Source organism: Neophocaena asiaeorientalis, unplaced genomic scaffold (genome assembly GCF_003031525.2).
Source record: "Neophocaena asiaeorientalis asiaeorientalis breed wild unplaced genomic scaffold, Neophocaena_asiaeorientalis_V1.1 scaffold233, whole genome shotgun sequence".
Classification (NCBI taxonomy): Eukaryota; Metazoa; Chordata; class Mammalia; order Artiodactyla; family Phocoenidae; genus Neophocaena; species Neophocaena asiaeorientalis.
Genome location: NW_020171811.1, coordinates 529,817 through 551,663, shown reverse-complemented (window position 1 = coordinate 551,663; position 21,847 = coordinate 529,817). Strand labels below are relative to the sequence as shown.

The window sequence follows — 21,847 nt, the reverse complement described above, 5'->3', positions numbered from 1 at the left end:
GTCCCCTGCATCGGCAGGCGGACTCTCAACCACTGCGCCACCAGGGAAGCCCTATTTACATTCTTGTATTTAGTTTTTTAATTCAGATGGGACTCACTGTGCATCTTGAATTTTATGTCATTTTGTCCATTCCAGAAAATTCTCAAATACTTTTCTTCAGAGTACTGCCTCTTCTCAACTTCTCTGGAACTCCTATGAGATGTAGGCTGGAATCTTCTCATCTTCTCCATGTCTTAATTTGCACATGATGCATCTTTAGCTTACAACATTGTTCTCTAAATTCTTCAGATTTACCTTCCAATTTACTAATTTTCTCTTAAGGGAGGTCCAACCAGCTGTCTAACTTAATCATTTGAGTTTTAAAATTTAAGAAGTATATTTTTCATTTCTAGAAATTCTGATTACTTGGTTTCTAAATTTGCCTAGGGTATTTTTTAAATTATTATTCTTTTTCAGTTTTTTTCATTCCCTTTTTTAAAAAATTCATTGGAGCATACTTACTTTATGGTTTCTAATATTACTATTATCCAAAGTTGCTAGAGTCTAATTCTAGTATTTATTCTATCTGCTTACTCTCACTTATAGTGCTTTGGAACTTTTGCTGGTGAGTTCCTATTCAGCAAGGGGCGTTGGGTTGAAATTATGTCCCTCCACAGAGGTTTTATATTTGCTTCTGTCAGACACTCCAGGTGTATAACCATTCTAGGAACACCTTTTTTTTTAATGGAAAATATTAAACATGTACAAAAGTAAAATGAACAGTATAAGGAACTCCCATGTATGTATTACCCAGTTTCAGTAATAATCAACACACAGCCAATCTTGTTTCATCTATATCCCCACTCTGTCTACCTCTCTCCACTGGATTATTTTAAAGCAAACCCCAGATGGCGTATCATTTCACTTCAATGTATATTTCTCTTAAAAGGATTCTTAATAATAATACAAAACGACTAACTGCTTAGTATCAACCATATTCAGTCTGTGGTCAAATTACCCTGATTTTCACTCACTCTAATCTGTTTAAAGTGAGAGAGTGAGAGGCAGAAGTGTTAGTCTGAAGCAGGATCCAAATAGGAATGGATCTACTTTTTAAGCTAGATCCATTTCTCAGCTTAAAGTCCCTAGATCAAACTAGTGGTACAAATTGAAACTCCAAGTACTTGTGAGGGAAGGCCCAGGGTTCTAGATTTTTAGGAGATTTTTTTTCTAGACTTCCTTTTTAATGAGGGTATAGCCCTTCCAGAGTCCCTGGTTTTACAAAGGGATCTCAGTTCCAACTCTTTACCTTTTACAGACCCAAGGCTTCCTTTCCAGCACTTGAGTAGCAATTAAAATATAAGGTCCCTAATGTTTTATATCCTGATTTGTGTGGTGGATACATGAATTTATACAATTTCCGAACTTCATTGAGCACTCAAGATCTGCATATTTTATTGTCTGTAAATCACAGATCAATTAAAAACAAAACTCAGTTATATTTACATCAAAATCAGAAAATCCTCCCTACCTTTCCAAGTCAGCATCAGCACTAATTCCTCTTAGTTCTTGGGTATTCAATTTCCTCTCTGTTTTCGTTTCTGGGATGCCCTTATTTTCTTGCACTCTCAGCTGTAAGCATTTCAAGGGATTTTTATTGTATTTTCTCCAGACTCTCTCACTAGTATTTTGCAGTGTGAGAGTTACCAAATTCTCTAGACTAGTAGCTCTCAAACAGGGGAGACTTTGCCCCCTAGAGGATATTTGGCAACGTCTGGAGACATTTTTGGTTGTCATACTAGAGGAGTACTGCTGGCATCTAGTGGGTAGAGTCCAGGGATGCTGCTAAACATTCTACAGGGAACTGGACAGTCCCCCACAATAAAGAATTATTTGGCCCCAAATGTCAACAGTACCAAGAATGAGAAACCCTTTTTTGCAAAAGGGTCTAGATCACCTTTATTGCAGGATTTTTGGCTTTTACCCTTGCATTTCACAGTAGTGTAGTCTTTAGCTATCACTTACAATGAAAACATCTTGCCTGAAAATTTACTACAGAATTCCCCCAAGAAGATATTCTCAAAATGAAGTGTGGGAAAAAGAGGGGATCTTGGCAAATATGTCATCATATTTTACATCCTTACAATGCTAACAGATACAAACTACTGTTAGATTGCCATGTCAAAATTAATCACAGAACAAATTAAAGGACTTTAGAGCTAAAATTAGGAACCTTAGAGATCATAATTTAATAATGAGAAGTCTGTATACCTAATGCATACATTTGACAGGTTATAACTTTACATTCCAATCTAATGTTCACTGATAAGTTATTGCCCAAGATACTCTGGCTGGGCAATGAGAAGTCCAACTGGATCCTTTTTGGCAGCTACTGCAACTAAAGGACACCATCTTGAGCTAAACATTCCACTAAAAGTGTTGCTTTGGTTCTTTTTTACTATCCAGAACTACCTAATATGCTTCTTCCCCAATATTAATGATAGGGCATTTATGGTGTTATACTGGTTGCAATCAGGACTTAGGCTTCAAAATGTGGGAAGTCTATTGACCTTATTTTTTTGTATTATTATTATTATTATTATTTAAGATTCTAGGCATATAACAAGGTACAGAGAATAACATAATGAACACCAATATTTTTTTTACCAAACAGCTTAAGAAATAAGCATTATAGATATGATAGAAGCCCCCTGTCAAACTCTCTGCATCCCATTCTCTTGTCTCCCCGGAGATAAACACTCTCTTCAGTTAGGTGTTTATCACTCTCATGTTTGTTTTTATTTTCACATTACATGTGCAATCCATATACATACACAGTATAAACATATAAATGGTATCAAACATATCTTCTACAATTTTCTTTTTGTTACTGATAATTTCATGCATTTAAGAGCTACAGGAATCAAATGGAATTGCTGAATATGTTCAGCTTCTCTATCTTCAAAGAGAAACTCATCTGTGACTGGGTTGAATTTGTCCCCAAATGCACCTGCCTACAGTGTTGTGTGCCCTTTTCTACTACCTGGTAATGAAACTGGTAACTGAAATTCACACCTTTCCACCCAGAGACAAGGGTATTCACCAAAACCCACAAGCCCCAAGGTTCAGTTCTACCACGTGAAATCCACTGGTCTAAAGAGTTTTCCTCAGGCTTCTACAAAAGAGTGGTAATCAAATCTGCATAGTGAATTCACTGCAACTATTTATACACAGAATTCACTATGCCCACCTATTGTGTTTTCCAAGGAATATTAACAGCAGTAAAAGACACTAGATTTGACCAATCTATTTTCAGATATAAAACATAACAAGTCTGCTAAAGAAGACCACAGAAAACATAAAAGCCTTCATTTATAGGTGAGTGAAAGAACATAAAGCCTAGATATTTTTATCCCTTCTATTTCAGAAGGTGAGTAGAGGGCTGAGAGAGATAAGAGTTAAAAACATTAGCTGGGTTTTAATAGTTCTTCTAAGGATTCAAAGAGGCTGGTCTGAGAATGATACATGAGAATCAGATTTAGACCAGGAGGCTCCCCTGAGGGAGACAGCTGACGTGATTATTGCTCTCTTCCCAGATACAGAGGCGAGCTGCTGATATATTACACCAGGCAAGTTCAGCAGCTGTTACTGAGGAGACAGACACTTAGTGCTCTAGAGATCCATTGCAGGATGGATTCAGGGAGGAGAGGATCTCAAAGACCACTGCTGATTAGGCCTAACAAATGGCTGGTTCAGGGGAAACGTGAGCACCCTAAAAATATCACCAAAAAGAAAATAGGCTTGTGTGGCATTTAGGACAAGGTATAGATCAAGTCCAGAAAGCCTTTTATCTTTAAGAAAAAAACATTTTTTTTTAAGGAATCCTTCCTTTGCCCCACACGCCCACAGCAAGCACTCAGACTGATTGCTACCATACTATTTCCCACTTCTGTTCTACAAATAGTCCTTGAGGGAAGTAGGATCCAAGAAAGAACAAAGTAAGTACAGAGGAAGCAAGGTAAGATGACAGGTATGAGTATGTTTCTAAAAGCTTTTAAGAATCAATCAAAGAATAATGTTTTAATATGCTTATTACCTAATTAGGTAACATGGTGATCAATGATCTTATACAGAATTAAAAGTCAGAAGGCTTTGGAATCACAAGAGTAAGTGGCCAGGGAGATTAAAAAAACTTCAGGTGAGATGTTTATCATGAGTGATAGCTAGACACAAAAGTGAAGGTGGCATCATAACACAACTGAAATGGAGATTTCAGCTTAATGCTGTTAGGTAGTCCAGATAATCATAAATGGACCTAGTTCAAGCACTAAGGGCCATGATGCAGCAATGCCCAAACTGCAAGGGGAATGAACAACTTGTTGAGAAAGAGAGAGCACACAAAAATTCAGTGGACACACTGATTGAAAGTGTGCTTACAAGTCACCAAGTCAGACCCACCTCCCAAGTTCACCTAGGACATGACTGTATTTACAACCCTTACGGCTTTTCCTTACCTAAGTATGTCACTGATAGTAATTTCAGGGATAAACTTTTGAAGATGCTTCACTGTTGCACTGAGAAAACAGGCCTTGTACATTTCATTAACTCCATAGGAAAAATTCTGGAACACCAGTTTAATCAAGCCACTGAAAGCAAAGAAAATAAAATCTTTATGAGAGAAAGGAATTCTTTATTATCATACAACACCTTTACAGCTATTAGATTTGGGGGTGGGGTGTGGCATCACAGAAATCTATGCAAAGTCAGAAAAACCACATATTAAAAGAAAATCAGCTTTTGGCCTACGTTAGAAGGAAACTTCATCAAAGGAATACCTTCCCAACTCTAAAAGTAAACACCATTCAAACTCAAATTCCCAGGGAATGCTGGTTTCAAACTAGGATAAAGCCTGCCAACATCAAGGCTTTCTAATGCAATGTTATGTGCTTTCAAAACACACCTAAAAGGCATTAAAGATCTTTAAATCATGGCATTAAACATGTGGGACATTTACCCTACTTTTCTTTAGTCAGCCAGAGGTGAGACGCTCTAGTAGTGATTCTCACGTGAGACTGGGGAGCCTATGTACATCTGTATTTTTACAAGCATACGTGCTAGGAAGCCCCATCCTAAACCTGTTTCAGAATCTGTGCAGGGTGAAACTCAAGTATAGCTTTAAAAGCTTTCTAGTGATTTTGATGATGTGAAACCCTCTAGAGAGCAACAGTGCTAAAAGGACAAAATACTTCACTGAGTTATTTCTTACAATAGTAAACAATCTGCATTCCAGGTCAACACAGCAGTACTGTTAGTCTTCCACAAAAAGAAACAATCTTGCTTATCAGCAGTTTCTCCAGAGGTTTTCAAAATCATGGTGACTGGCCTGAAATGATCTTATCAAAGTAAACCATCTACTGATTTTGAGAGAAACTTCTGTTTTTTTTCAAGCTCAGCTAGAAGGTTAGCAAAACAAGATTTGGATTCTCAGATGTGTGATCGCTCGTGGCTCTTGGTCTTGTTCTTTTTAAGCACATCACCCTGGCTCATCAGAGTGTTCTTGAAGTAGTTAAAATGTTATGCTTATTCCACAAAGCTCTTAATTTAGATTAATTAAAAAACCAATATACCAATCACAAATATGAAGATTTATCCAATAAACAGAATATCGAGAAAGAAAAAAATCCCATATTAAAAATATAAGCACATAAAATCAATTTTTTAAGGAAATAAAGTTACCTCTTGATAATTATATCCATAATATCTCTGGCACTGAAGTCAAAGGGTCTGTAACCCTCTCGTTTAAAGGCAAGAACTGCATTCGGCCCTAGCCAAATACTGCCGTCCATCCTTGGTGTGAAGTGAACTCCTAGGAAAGGAAATCGGCTATCTGGGACCTATGGATTTAACAGAGCAAAGAACTATTAGCCCCATTTCATACTGCATTTTATTACACATGCAAACATTCAACTGGTAATATAAAACATTTTCTTCCCATGCATCTGATTTGCATTACTTTTGATCTGTACTCAGATAATACTTTTCTATCTACACGCTTCTGCCTAGAAATGCCACACAGGAAACCTGATGCTATGACAATAAGGCACATCGTCCCATCTATTCCTCTTTGGGGGTAAAGAAAAAAAAACAACTGTCCTACTTTAGGTTATTCCCCACCTCCACCCTCCCCAAGTAGGGATATATGTGGGTGGCAAATAAAATCAGAGCTGCTGGAAAAAAACACACCTTCATAGCACAGCCTTTTGTAAAGTGGGAATGCAATACTTGGAACAGATGAAATGGAAGTTTTGGCAAGGTCAAAAACATTAAATAGCTGAATACTGGTTGTTCAACCTAGTAGTTCCAGACAGAAGAACGAGCTTTTCATTTAAACGGCTCTGTCTTCTCTACACCATGAAACTACACAGTGGCCAAATCCCCTTTTCTGCACTTATAGACAGTGATCTGAGAAAGAGGGTTGGCATCTGGGCATGCTATAAGGAAAAGTTCTGTTATGAGTACTCCTTCCACCAGAGAAGTGGAAGAATTGGGTTCTTTCTTCACAGCCCTTCCCATGGTGCACTCAAGCTTTCCTGTACTTGTGGGCAAGTCATTATAATTGAATGACTATGATATCGGAATAAAGATTTGGGGATTCAACCACAAGAGAAACAGGTGGAATGATTGCACCAAAAGCCCTTCAAAATATCTTACTTCTCACCCCGGGAAAAGTTTTTGTTTCATTCCCCTTTTTGCCCACAACCATCTTGAGAAGACAGAAGTACTACCTACTGGATAAATATTCCCTTTTACAAGATAGCGTTTTTCTGGCTTCAAGAGCAGGTAATCTCCCCGGAATGGTACAATTCGCGGATTCGGACTGCAGCCACTCAACTCGGAAATACGGTCTGAGTGAAGTCCTGCACATGTCACAACATACTGACATCGAACCTCCTCTCCCTAGTGCAAGAGAAAAGAACAGTGACTTGTGGGAAGTAGAAAGATTAGGTGGAGGAGGGGGAGAGGGAGAGGGCGGATAGATGATAGAAAAGACAATAAGGGCACAGATATGGACTTCTTCCTTTTTATTCCTTTTAAAAGAGGAAAATAAAACAAGTATCAGCAAAATAAGTTCTTCAGCATTTAGGAGGCAGGTAGGAACTTAGGGCAGTGGCACACAAGAGGATGTACCTTAAATTTTGTACTTTAATCTAGAGATACAGTGGTTGACCTAGTGAGGATACCTAACAAGCCACACACACATACACCCGTATTTTACTAACACCTAGCACGGAACTTAACTACTTGTTGCATGAAGTAGTAAACTTCGTTTAGGTGGCCCCAACCAATTTGGCTTCCTTTGTATTTCAGACAGCTTCTCCTGTCTTAGGTAGGAGTAATTGATCTTGTTACTCAATAACCTTGCACAATTCCCACTGTAACCTACCCACCAACCAATTTCTGCTTCCTGATCAGTATTTACTTTGCAAACTGAAGCTACTTTCAAAAACTCATTCATTCAACCCACATTTACTGAGAACGCACACTACAGTCAAGGTTTGCTTTAATGACTAGGAGACTGCTAATCTTAGGCTGTGTTTTCTCATAAATTTTATTTTGTGATTATCATCTGCATAGTTTTAGGTTTACTCTGCCAGGGTTAGCCAATTTGCAACTCTATTTCCTAAATGATTTCATTTAACCCTAATTCACCACCACACTCTAATTTCTATCGCTTTATTTCTTACAGAGGAGACAACTAACACCTTCTTGCTTCAGGTAATCTCTTGTTCCTAGATCTCCTTCCCCGAGGACCTATTTCTGAAGCCTTGGAGTTCTCACCTGCCTCAACGTTCTTTCTTTCTTTGTAGCCCTTACTGATTCAGCCTTATTTTATCTCCGCGTGCCTCCTATTTTTGCATAGCTACCAAGATAAGCATCTTTTCATGAGTTATACAAGTCACACTGATGACAAAAATCAGATGAAACTTGTTTATAGTGAATTCAAATTAGCTAGACTAAACCATGAAAGTTTTAAGATGCTTGAAGTCAAAGGACCATGTCAACAAAAACAGAAGTAGGTTGGTATCTTTCCTGTTCATCTAGAGTTATATACCAGAAGTACAAAAAAATTCTTTATGTGATATAAATCTTCTAGTTACTACTTTAAAGTTCAGCAACTCTTTGTTGAAGAGGAGCTTTATAAATGTAAAGTGAAGAGGAGCTTTATAAATGTAATGATAAGAGAATTTATAGAATGGTACCAGAATGCAATAACCTAGAAGTTCTCTCTTAAAAGCTCAAGGAACGGGCTTCACTGGTGGCGCACTGGTTGGGAGTCTGCCTGCTAGTGCGGGGGACACGGGTTCGAGCCCTGGTCTGGGAGGATCCCACATGCCACGGAGCGAATAGGCCCATGAGCCACAACTACTGAGCCTGCACGTCTGGAGCCTGTGCTCTGCAACAAGAGAGGCCGTGATAGTGAGAGGCCCAAGCACCGGGATGAAGAGTGACCCCCGCTTGCCACAACTAGAGAAAGCCCTCGCACAGAAATGAAGACCCAACACAGCCAAAAAAAAAAGCTCAAGGAACAATTCTGAAGAAAAAATTTATTAAAAACTGTCATACGTCTCTGAAATCAGTTTATGCCATACACGAAACAATTATTAAATTCAATAACACATTTATTTCACACCCAAAATTGAAATATTGACTTTACATTGAATTATTTGTTCAAACATAAATTTCTTTAAAAAAATAAACTATGCATTATTGTTGCTATTTCATAAGCGAAAGACTTTTTCCCCATATGCAATCTATAAATCTTTAGTTTGCAAATCCTCTCCCCAAAAGTTTATTTTAAAAATTCATTTTCTTTTAACCTGTCATAAAAGCGTAAATATTCAACTTGATAAGTTGACTCAAACTTTTATTTTTTCATTTTTTTTAAACAATCCCATTCATTTATTTTTTTAATTTATTTTTTATTTTTTTAAAGATTTAATTTTACCTGATTTTTGGCTGCGTTGGGTCTTCGTTGCTGCACGCGGGCTTTCTCTAGTTGCGGCAAGCGAGTGCTACTCTTTGTTGCGGTGCATGGGCTTCTCACAGCGGTGGCTTCTCTTGTTGTGGAGCACAGGCTCTAGGTGCGCAGGCTTCAGTAGTTGTGGCTCATGGGCTCAGTAGTTGTGGTTCGTGGGCTCTAGAGTGCAGGCTTAGTAGCTGTGGCGCATGGGCTTAGTTGCTCCGCGGCGTGTGGGATCTTCCTGGACCAGAGATCGAACCCATGTCCCCTGCATTGGCAGGCGGATTCTTATCCACTGTGCCACCAGGGAAGTCCCTCAAAATTTTAAATTATATTTTATAATTTAAAATATATATTAAAATTATATTTTAAAATTTAAATTATATTATTTAACTATACTAAAAGAAAATGTCAAAATAAAAGCAACAACTATAGCAAATTTGGGTGAAATACATATCCACTGGTATCCCATAGGCCCCTGCATATCCTGCATCACATGATGCCGTACTCTAGTGAAAACGTTCCTTAGATGAGGGCAGGGGCAGAAGCAGACTTTTAATCTTTTTTATTTTTTAGCTTTATAAAAGTTTTTAGTAAACGTTTCCATCAGTTTATTTTATGTACTCTTTAAAAAAAATCACAGGTTTAATATTAATGCTTTAAAGTATTATACACCAAAGAAAGCCAACTCTCATTCATGCTGCAAGTTGGTCTGTGTTTTCTTTACTCCTGTTTACCAGATAATCTTCAATAATTTCTGCAAAGAGACTTCTCTTCAACAGAGTATAGGTAAGAGGTAAAAGCTGGCAGGTAACTTTATGACAATAGTCTGAACCATAACAAGGAAGTCCATTCCCACTTAAGCCCCATCCCATAATCACATTCATCACTAGCAAACTGCACAAAAGTCATCGCTGAATGAGAGCAAAAGCTTTTAGTCTCTCATCACTTTGTGCTTCAAAAATTGTCTTGCAAATTCCCTTGAAGTTGGCATCCGTTTCAGGGAGCTCTCCGTACTCAGCATCATTTTCATCTACTGGGACAACTAAGCCTGCATCATGAAAAGTCTTTGTCTTGACTTTCTTATCTCTATGTTTCATCTTCATGATTCTCTGTTCCAATGAGTAACCCAGTGCTCTGGCTGCTTCTGTGCAGTTTTCATCTATGTTTTTCAAGAGACTAGTTTTCTTTTTATGTTACTTAAGTTTTTCATCAAAACAAATTTGACTGCGGCAAACACATTATCTCCATTTTGATCAATTATACACTTTTTCTTTGCTCCATCTGTACCAACATATACAGGAGGTTCATCAGGAGACCCTGAAATACCCCACATGGAACTGAATTTTATTATCTCCAGTAATAACAGTCTGGAACTCAGGAGGGTCATAGTAAAATCTCCAGTGAAGGTTAATATTGGGCTTGCTGATTTTTTGTTCATTTTATACTTCGTAAAGACCCATTAATGGAAGGCCAAGGCTTGCAGAAAAGTGCATCCGCTGACTTCTCAGGATCAAGTTCTTCACAGAAATTCCAGAAGTGATAGAAATTTTCAGGCAGGGCTTCCCTGGTGGCGCCGTGGTTAAGAATCCACCTGCCAATGCAGGGTACACGGGTTCGATCCCTGGTCTGGGAAGATCCCACATGCCGCAGAGCAACTAAGCCCGTGCGCCACAACTACTGAGCCTGCACTCCAGAGTCCACGAGCCACAACTACTGAACCCACATGCCACAACTACTGAAGCCTGCGCACCTAGAGCCCGTGCTCCATGACAAGAGAAGCCACTGCAATGAGAAGCCCACACACCACAATGAAGAGTAGCCCCCGCTCACCTCAACTACAGAAAGCCCGCGCACAGCAACAAAGACCCAACACAGCCAAAAATAAATAAATAAAATAAATAAATCTATATATATATAAAAGAAATCTTCAGGCAGAGAAAGCTTATGATGATTTTCTATTTCTTTTCTAAAGTCACTGGAGACATCAGCTTTACAGGATTTACTCCTCCTTCACTTCAAATGTTTTTTCACACTGTTGCTCCTCCACACCGGGCCTGCACTTCGCACCGCTGCCAACCATTCTCCTTTTTAATCCTTTTTTGAATGGAGACCCTGGTTGCTCTGCCACTTGGGCCACATGATCCAGCAGCTCTGATGGTAACTGAAGTGTGTGGTTGATAGTGATGTTTTATGGAGACCATGGTAGGCCCCTAGAGGTAGAATCAGTACAGAACCGTAGGATTTTGGAGGAAAGTTATACCATCCTCTGCAGGTAATTAGCCTCCTTTTGAGAAAGTGCTTCTGCCTTTGGCTCAGCACTCGACCACAGGTCACCAAGTTACCATGTGAACTACCCATTATGAACTAGGTATTGTCTGACTCACCAAGCTGCAAAATTGGGTGTGTACATAGCACTCTGTCATCAAGAGGAAGTGGAATATACAAGATAAGGGTTGTATAGGTCCTGTAGGCACACATAAATTGTGCAGGCAAGTGGCTCAAATTCCCATGACCTCTACTGCTAAATCATCTCCTCCCTCTCAGCCTGCCCCCATGGCCCCATGGAAAGTTCTCTGTCATCAGCTGACCAAGGAAGAAAAAAATACAGGCCTGGTTTACAAATGGTTCTGCACAACATTCTGGCGTCACTTGAAAATGAACAGCTACAGCACCAGAGCCCCACTCGGGAGTGGCCCTGAAGGACTGCAGTGAAGGGAAATCTTCCCAGGGGGCAGAACACTGAACGTTATACTCGGTTATTTATCTTACCTAGAAGGAGAGATGGCTAGAAGTATGGATTTACACTGCTTCATGTGCAATGACTAATGGTTTGCTGGATGGTCAGAAAAGGGAGCTCTAGAGAAAAGGTATGTGAATGGACCTCTCCAAACAGGCTCAGATAAAAAAGATATTTGAGTACTATATGAATGTTCACTAAAGAGTGATCATGGAAGAGGAAGATTTTAATAATCAGTAGACAAGATGACCTGCTCTGTGGACGTTAGCTAGCCTATTTCCCCAGGTACCCCTGTCCTCACCCAATGGTTTCATGAACTAAATGGTTATGGCAGCAAGGAGGTAATGCAAGGGTTCAGCAACATGGACTTACCAAAGCTGATCTGTTTACAACCACTGCTGAATGTTCAATCTGCCAACAGCGGAATCAACAGAGCCACTGATATGGTCCCTGGACCACTTCAATCAAAAACCAAAGGCAGCACTCAGTGCTCACTGGAATAGACACTTGCTCTGGATATAAATTTGTCTTCCCTGCCCACAATGCTTCTATGGAAACCACCATCTGTGAACTTATAGGATGCCTTATTCACTGTTATGTTATTTTACTTAGAAGAATTACTTCTGATCAGTGAGCTTATTTTACAGGAAATGAAGTATAACAATAGGCTCATGCTTGTGTAATGCACTGATTTTATCATTTCCGCCACAATCCTGAAGCTGCTGGGTGACAAAAAGTAGAATGGGCTTTTGAAGATTCAATAACAGTACTAGCTGGCTGGCAACACCTACAGGCCTGGGGCAAGGTCTTCCAGGATTCTCTACATGCTCTAAACCAGTGACTAATATACGGTGTTGTTTCTCCCATAGCCAGGATTCACAAGTCTGGAAATCAAGAGGTAGAAAATGGGAGTAGCTCCTTACTATTACAGTAAAATTTTTTGCTTCCTATCCCTACAACTTTTGGCTCTGATGGTCTAGAGGTCTTAGTTCCCAAGGGAAAAAGGCTTCCATTAGAGAATAAGCAATGGTTGCATTAAGTTAGGAATTGATACTGCCATACTTGGCCACTTTGGGTTCCCCCTGCCAGTGATCAACAGGCAGTGGGGATTACTGTACTGAGTGGGGTAACTGATTCTGACTCTCAAGGAGAAACTGAGTTGCTACCACATAGAGGGCTCAGGGATGATAAAGAGGAGTACATCTGGAATGTAGCTCTCCTGGGACATGCCTTAATTTTCCCATGTATTATTATAAAACTTAATGGAAAGTACCACAACCCAAAACAGGCAGGGCTTCTAATGACACAGACACTTCAGGAATGAAAGTTTGAGTTACCCCACCAAACTAGGAACCATGACCAGCTGAGATGCTTGCCAAGGGCAAAGGGACTATGGAATGAGTAGTGGAAGAAAGAAATTATAAATATCAGCTATGACTACATGTCTGGTGACAGAAATGAGGAGTGTAGTAGCTATGGGTATTTCTTCCTTATTTTGAAATAAATATATTTGTCTATAAATTACCCAATTATTTCTTTATCCTCATTATTATGGACTGAATTGTGTCTTCCCCAAATTCATACGTTGAAGTCCTAATGCCCAACGAGACTGTATTTGGAGACAGGACCTTTAGGGAGGTAATTAAGGTTAAATAAGGTCACAAAAGTGGAGCCCTAATCTAATAGGAATGGTGTTCTTATAAGACAAAGAGATACCAGAGGTTGCTCTCTCCTGCTCTTTCTCTGTACATGTGCAAGCACAGAGAAAAGGCCACGTAAGGACATACTGTGAAGATAGTCATCCACAAGCTGAGAAGAGAGATCTCACCAGAACCCAACCCTGATGGCACCTTGACCCTAGATTTCTAGCCTCCAGAGCTGTGAAAAAATAAATTTCTGTTGTTAAAGCCACCCTGTCTGTGGTGTTCTGTTAAGGCAGCCCTAGACGACTAACACACTTCCCCACTGTCTAACACCTCAACTTCAGTACTATCGACATTTGGGGCCAGATACCTCTTTGTTCTGGGGGCCTGTCTCTCACATTGTAGGATGTTTAGCAGAATCCCTGGCCTCTACCCACTAAATGCCAGTAGCATTGCCCCCCTTCTACTAGATGTGACAATAAAAATGTCTCCAGACATTGCCAAATGTCTCCTAGGAGGAGAAACTGCCTCCCGTTGAGAACTACTGATTTAATATACTGAATAATACAGCTTAAATTGTGGTTAACCTTTTATCTCAGTATTGAAGTTGCAGGATCTCAAAGGGGGAGAGTGACTCAGCTAGAAAAGAAATGAACATTCATGATCAATAAAGTAGACTTCGTATCTTTTTGGAGAGTAAGCACGTCTTCAGGTGTATGGAAGGTAGTTGCACCTTGTGGATGGAAGCATAATTTTTCTACTCTCTTTATTTGGAAGTTAAATATGGTTATAAGGGGTGTGAATGGATGCCAAGTTGAAAAGGGATGGACTGCAGGGGGTTATACTGTGTCGATCTGGTTAAGCTGGGAACGACAATGCTTCCCTATACGGTTCCAGCTTAAAGCTGACCAAACAGGAATTGCATATGGTTTGGCAGGCAGAAGTACAGCAGCAGCCACTATTCTCTGAAGGTCATTCTAGTCCAATGAAGTGACAAACACCCACTGCAAAGTAAATTACAGCTCCACATTCAGCTTCCCAACTACTGCTCCTACTGATCAGGCACTGCTCCAGCCCACTGCTTGGGTAGAGACAGAGGCAAGAGCCCCCCATATCTCCTCATGAGCTTCCTGCTTGCATTCCCACTTCAGCAGCTAGACACACGTGGCTTCTCAGACTGGCTGGAGATGCCTCTGATCTACCAACTCCCCTTCTGAACCTGCACTTCCCCAGATCCTTTAAAAATTGTGTAAGGGGACTTCCCTGGTGGTCCAGTGGGTAAGACTCCACACTCCCAATTCAGGGGGCCCAGGTTCGATCCCTGGTCAGGGAAATAGATCCCGCATGCATGCCACAACTAAGAGTCCGCATGCCACAGTGAAGATCCCGTGTGCCGCAACTAAGACCTGGCACAGCCAAAATAAATAGATAAATATTTTTAAAAATTGTGTAAGGCCTAATTCCTATAATATACTCATTGATGACTCTACTCTCCTGACTGAACTCTGATCGTTCAATGAACATACAGCTAACGAAATGCTTCTATGCCGTTCCATAATTCTTGTTTTAGACTATGAGAAGATGAAGAAAAGTAGTTCGTCTCTCTCTGCACAACCTGCTCCCTGCCCCCAAAGTCTTCTCCTTAGAAGACAGTTAATAAGTTAATGTAGATAAGTAGGCAGAGCAATAAAACTATCAGTTTTTATTACTCTAAGTGCTTATAATCCTATCCTTTGCTGGCACAATCACTTCATGAAGACATTTCCAAGTTGAAACCCTTCTTAGAATGGAAGCTGTTACACTGCTCTCAAAGGATTTCTCTCAGAATAACTTTTACATTAGACAAATTTCATTCAATGACATAAAATACAGCACTGTGGTTAATTCAACTTTTTAAGAAAGGAGATGACAGTAGATAAAGTAGATGAAAGTAGTTTTGCTTAAGAATCTTTACCTTTGTATTCCTTATAACAATTGGGTATTTCATCCCTGAAAAAAAATTAGTGAAAGATTTATTTTTAGCAAAAGAAAGCCTACATTAAATAAACATTATTCTAGTAATAATTTAAAGGATTGTCTCTGTCATAACCATTATTGCCTCCTACTTTTCATTCTAAAGTTTTTTACCAAGTAACAAGATTAAACTAGTTCATATTTGACAATATACAAAACTCTGGCATGTTTTTAGCATATTTTATTTTAATTCATTTAATCTATACTTATAAACCATTCCCCACCCCAGCTCCAAAATAGACAGTCTCAGCTTTTCTGTGAACTGCAATCCTAGAAAACAGGCTGTAAAATGGATCATCATAAATCAGTATGCATTTTCTCACAGAACTAATGCTATGACACTTGTTGTTCAAGTCTTGGTTATCTGAATCCTTGCGGATTCTAAGTTGTATAGAGAAGCAAGAGTTATCACAACACAGAATTTCCAATGATAAACTATTTATAAAATTAGTTCCCAATCAGATACATGTGATCTCAAAGACCTATAAAGCATAGGTACAGCAGGTAAAAAAAATATGATCTACTTGCTTATATCATAGCTTTGATTATGCTACCTGTCTAACAATCTCAATTATCTAACAATTTTGCTCATCATCTTAGAATTTAAAAGGACACTGGGAGAATGACTCAGATAGCCCAGATCTCCTTAAAAACCTGTCAAGAAAGAATGAACTGAACACTACTTTTTTTCTCCTTCAAATTTCCCAACAATGAATTTAAGGCTTAAAAACTAATTCATTTGGTTTAAAAAAAAAAAATTGTCCCCAAAGCAAAACAAAACAAACTCTAAGTACAGGCTACAATGAAGGAACTGGGGCGGGGGGGCGGGGTGGAGGGGGAATTCAGAATGGCTGAGTCATGTCCTATCCCCAGACAGTCTGATTCAGTAAGACTGGGTGATGCTAAAATCTGCATTTTTAACAAGCACTCCCAGGGGATTCTGACTAACCTACTGGATAGGGAAGTGTTTGCAGGCTAACTTTCCATGAACAGCCTTGGCAGTTCGGGATTTAGCACTAGTCAGAAGTGTCCCATCAGTGCCTAGTTCTATCAGCACAAGACTCACTAGAAGTCCCAGTTCTCCCGTATCCGGTCTCACCCTCACCCCTTCTGTACCTGCCTCCAGCTCTGGGCCCTACTGTAGCCTAGCTTCTGGTGGCCCTCTTGCCAGCGCTACCCTAGCCAAAAACAGTCCCAAGTTTGATTAGAAGTCAATTCAGTATTCAAAAGAAAAGACAAGGATTGCTTACCATCTTTACTTCTTGAAGGACTTTCTTTAGCCATTTCAATATCTTCTACTTCAAAATTGGTCAAAACAGAGCCACCTGCTTCTTGGAAATCCTGGGCAAATGACAAAGCCACCTGCTGATAGTCCACAATGCCAGTATGAGGACAATCAATAGCCATTAGACCCTGGCACAGAATTGTGAAAAAATCAAGACAATACAATTAAAAACCACTGAGCATAGGTTGTGCGATAACTTTGATTTTTGGCCGAATTTTTTTATTGTTTATATTGATGGATAACACACAATTAGCCTTTCCTGGCAAACATCTGATAGTCTTAAAGAAAAATAAAAGTGCTCAATTCAATGCCTAAATTTGAAATTGAATACATATATAATTTGTCTAACAGATAAAAGAAATAATACTAGCTAAATAAGAAAACCTCTATAGTCAGGAAATAATTCTCCTCCTTAGAGGAGTTAATTTTTCCAGGCTCTTCCAGCTGCTACAATGAGTTTTTCTGTTTTCTTTATACCTTACCCTATCTGATTCTGATTCATATCTGATTCTGAATCAAACAGTGTATCACCAATTATACTTTAAACAAACTAGAGATTTTTCCCAGTAGTATATTATATGTCATGCACACTCAGTGAGAGCTCAGAGTTGTTCACAGTGTTTGCTGAGTGTCGATTTGATTTGCTGCAGAATCTATCTTCAAGACTACAACTACTGAATGGAGATTTTATGTAGTTAATTCAAACTTTCTCTTCAGGTAATATGAGAAATTAATAGCCTGAGTCTTTTGTTGCTATGTTGGGGTATGTGTGTGTGTTGTCACTCAAAACATGTTTAAACTCTATAAATGAATGATCTACAACCATACCTATTTAATTTTTTGGAATAAGTATTGAATGTGCATTGGCTTTTCTAATTCTGAAGAAAAGGAAACAAGTAGCATTTCACAAAGTATTGACTACATTTTGGTGAATCCTTGGAAATGGCACCATTTTCTGTTGCCTTATTGTATATAAGAGTATATCAGTTCTCCCAATCAATTGCCCCTAAGAGTGTAGCCTGGTTCCCAGGATAAATGGCGCCCAGAAGTTGAGCACGACAGGTAAATGCTGCTATCCTCCTGTTTGGCCAGGACTGCACTGTTGTTGCAGTTTTACAATGATATCTGATAATATTATTTTAACTATCTCATCTGTATTCACTGCTCCACCCCTACCCCAGTGCATTTACCTGCTTGGCCTTTAAAAGTTTTTGACTTTGCCACCCATCCCTGACCAATGCTTCCAAATGGCCAGATGACACTAAAGGTGAAGGCTCACAAAATGCCTCACAGTCTCTTTTCACAAACTGAACATAACATTTGGCAAACTTCATCATTTTCCTGACAGTCTTGCTTCCAGAATATGACAGCATTTGCCAAGAACAGGAAATCATTCCTTCTGTTTCAATACAATCACATGTAAGATTTTACATTAGAACTTACATTGCCTGAAATCCCTAAATTCGCAGGTCAAATAAGTATAATTCAACTTTAAACTACAAATGGTATTTGGGGTACAATAACCTTGGAAGCTAACTTAGGATAATACTAAGAGTTTAGCCACAAAAAATAAGAGTTTAGTTACAAAATACTTCCTTACGTAGCATAAAAACTATGTGACAAGTATGATAACAGGGTGATAAAAACATGCTGTAAAAGTGTTTCATATCAATAGTTTTTTATAATCCCAAATATCCTCCTTATTCATCTTATACTCCTATAACCCAGCACATGCCTGACACACAGAAGCACTCAACTATTTACTGACTGACTGAACTTTTGAGGGCTGTCTTTAAACTTACTAGATTCCTCCCCCGCCCCAGACCTTCCCTAACAGGTTTTCCTTCTTCCTTCCCTTTCTAGCCTTGGCTGTGACCGGTCCTCATGAGATGTTGGTGTGCCCCGCCTATATGTGTAGTGGGGGGAAGGTGGAGCGAGTCACTGCTGCCCAGCAGTCAGACACTCTGGCCCAGGGCAGGGTTGGGGGACAGGCTGACTGCGTCTGTCAGCCAGCAGGCTGGGCGTGCACTGTCCAGGTTAGCAGGTCAGAGCTTGAATCTGAGGTTACGGCAGGTCAGGTGTCTGGAAAAGAACCAGGCAAGCAGGTCAGGGAAAGTTGGGAGCTGGAAGTCAGTCAGGAGGCTAGAGGAACAGAGGAACGTGTGCCTGACCAATAGTGCTAAAGAAAAGGCAGGCGGATCACCACAGCTAACGTCAGAGGAGGCCGTCAGGATTTACCCACAGCAAGCACTGTCAAGAGCTATCCTTCAAAGTCAAAGTTTACAGAGGCAGTTTAAAATTTTCCAAGATACTTCCCCTAGGGGCACTTAATTTTCTTCTGAAAGAGATCTGGTCCAAGAAGCCCTTTCCGAGTTCCCCTGACAAACTGTTTCTTTCTGGAGGGCCTGGAAGAAACAGATGTGACCCTATACCATGGAAATTTCGCCACCCATTCTTGGTAGTGGTGGTGAAGTTGGGGGAAAAGGAAGGAATTTACTCAAGACACTTCTATGAAATAACCAGAGTATATTTTCTACTATGTATTGCCACCCCTAAATATCAATACACCTAGACATTGATAACCATAATGTGGCATTCTATAAAGCAGATCACTACTGCAGAGGACTCAGAGAAAAGTAGGATATACCTCTTTTATGAGTTACACTATTTATTCATCTTTCAAGTGAGGGGTTCACTGCTGAGAAGATTTTCCTAGACTTTCAGAGTAAGCTAAAAGCTCTCCCTTACCTTGGCACAAGACAGAGTATCAGTTCTATCAGAAAACTTATCACTGTATTAAAATTGTATTTTCTGCTATACTACAACTTCCTTCAGGATGACAACTCTGTCTTACTCACTTTCATATCTGCAGTGCCCAACATAGTGTTCGGCACATAGTAAAGAAGAAAATGTCAGTTAAACTGAACAGAAACATAGCAGTTCCGAGTCAGATCTGGGAGGAGGGGACTCTTTAAGTTGTACGACCTTGGAGAATTACCTTAACCAGTTTCTTCACTTATAAGACACAAAAATATGCATACATAATTTGATTATCTATACACACATACTTCATCCACCTCATTCCAAGACACGTGAGGATCACACGGTCAGGTACACAGAACAATATCCAGATTCATCCTGAACCTTTATGACTTATGAAGAGTTGTTTTGTTTTTTGTTTCTTTTTTAACAGTTAGGCATGATATAAAGAACCATGGGTCCATGTTTCCATTTTTTTTCTATCTTTAAAGTGCTGACAAGGATACATGACAGACAACGATTGTTGTTCCAGTTGATTAGCTGGAATCTTCCATATACTCCAGATTTCAGTACTGCCACGAAACAAATAATCCTGTTTTCCAAACTCCACAATCAATATTGTTTTTACATCTTGACTAAATCCACAGTGGGGTCAGGGGCTCATATGTGCTTTTATTTATTTATTTTTTTACACCAAACTTAAAATGTGAAAGAGCTTTTCGTTAGTACATAAAAAGAGAAACACATGTTAAAAATTAGCATGCCTTCCTGGGGGAGGTTATAAATTGTTTTATTCTCAAATGGCAAGGTAATACTTGATACAGATCAGCGAGATTCTCACATCTTAATTTCACAACCAAATCCCATCAAAATCACATAAAGCTACAAAACAGCAACAGGTTTAGCTGTTTTATATTCAGGAAGCGCTCAATAATTTTTGTAAAGCACTGTTTAGATGTGAGTTTAAATGCTTCATTTTTGTTTTAGTAGACTTGATTTTTTAGAGCAGTTTTAGGTTCACAGAAAAATTGAGGAGAAGGTACAGAGATTTCCCATATATTTCCTGCCCCCCACATGTACAGACTCCTAATCTCTTTATTTTTTTTATACAGCAGGTTCTTATTAGTTATCCATTTTATACATATTAGTGTACACATGTCAATCCCAATCTCCCAATTCATCACACCACTAGCCCCGCCGCCACTTTCCCCCCTTGGTGTCCATACGTTTGTTCTCTACATCTGTGTCTCAATTTCTGCCCTGCAAACCGGTTCATCTGTACCGTTTTTCTAGGTTCCACATACATGCGTTAATATACAATATTTGTTTTTCACTTTCTGACTTACTTCAGTCTGTATGAGTCTCTGGATTCATCCACATCTCTAAAAATGACCCAATTTCGTTTCTTTTTATGGCTGAGTAATATTCCATTGTATATACGTACCACATCTTCTTTACCCAATCATCTCTCGATGGGCATTTAAGTTGCTTCCATGTCTTGGCTATTGTAAATAGTGCTGCAATGAACACTGGGGTTCATGTGTCTTTTTTTTTTTTTGAATTTAATTTAATTTATTTTTTTATACAGCAGGTTCTTACTAGTGATCAGTTTTATCCACATCAGTGTATACATGTCAATCCCAATCGCCCAATTCATCACACCACCATCCCCACCACCCCGCAGCTTTCCCCCCTTGATGTCCATATGTTTGTTCTCTACAACTGCGTCTCAACTTCTGCCCTGCAAACTGGTTCATCTGTACCACTGTTCTAGGTTCCACATACATGTGTTAATATACGATATTTGTTTTTCTCTTTCTGACTTACTTTACTCTGTATGACAATCTCTAGATCCATCCACGTCTCAACAAATGACCAAATTTCGTTCCTTTTTATGGCTGAGTAATATTCCATTGTATATATGTACCACACCTTCTTCATCCATTCGTCTGTTGATGGGCATTTAGGTTGCTTCCATGACCTGGCTATTGTAAACAGTGCTGCAATGAACACTGGGGTGCATGTGTCTTTTTGAATTACGATTTTCTCTGGGTATATGCCCAGTAGTGGGATTGCTGGATCATATGGTAATTCTACTTTTAGTTTTTTAAGGAACCTCCATAGTGGCTGTATCAATTTACATTCCCACCAACAGTGCAAGAGGGTTCCCTTTTCTCCACACCCTCTCCAGCATTTGTTGTTTGTAGATTTTCATGGTGTATGATCCTTTTAATGTGTTGTTGGATTCTGTTTGCTAGTATTTTGTTGAGGATTTTTGCACCTATATTCATCAGTGATATTGGTCTGTAATTTTTTTTTGTAGTATCTTTGTCTGGTTTTGGTATCAGGGTGATGGATGGCCTCATAGCATGAGTTTGGGAGTTTTCCTTCTGCAGCTTTTTGGA

At 39.3% G+C, this 21,847-nt stretch overlaps 1 protein-coding gene and 1 pseudogene across 3 annotated transcripts in view; both read right to left on the bottom strand.

The window, feature by feature from the left end:
- The window catches only part of L2HGDH (L-2-hydroxyglutarate dehydrogenase), a 46,718-nt gene that overhangs the window by 5,726 nt on the left and 19,145 nt on the right, over positions 1-21,847 (bottom strand). Inside the window, exons 5-9 of one of the 3 annotated variants that reach the window (XM_024766933.1) lie at positions 16,648-16,810; positions 15,339-15,373; positions 6,769-6,936; positions 5,716-5,873; positions 4,494-4,625 (exon numbers count right to left, since the gene is read on the bottom strand). In XM_024766933.1, coding sequence (XP_024622701.1) covers positions 4,494-4,625; positions 5,716-5,873; positions 6,769-6,936; positions 15,339-15,373; positions 16,648-16,810 — 656 coding nt within the window. The remainder of the gene's footprint in view (positions 1-4,493; positions 4,626-5,715; positions 5,874-6,768; positions 6,937-15,338; positions 15,374-16,647; positions 16,811-21,847) is intronic. The other 2 variants (XM_024766975.1, XM_024767056.1) reach the window with 2 other exon arrangements.
- LOC112415007 (histone PARylation factor 1-like) lies at positions 9,431-11,199 on the bottom strand (annotated as a pseudogene).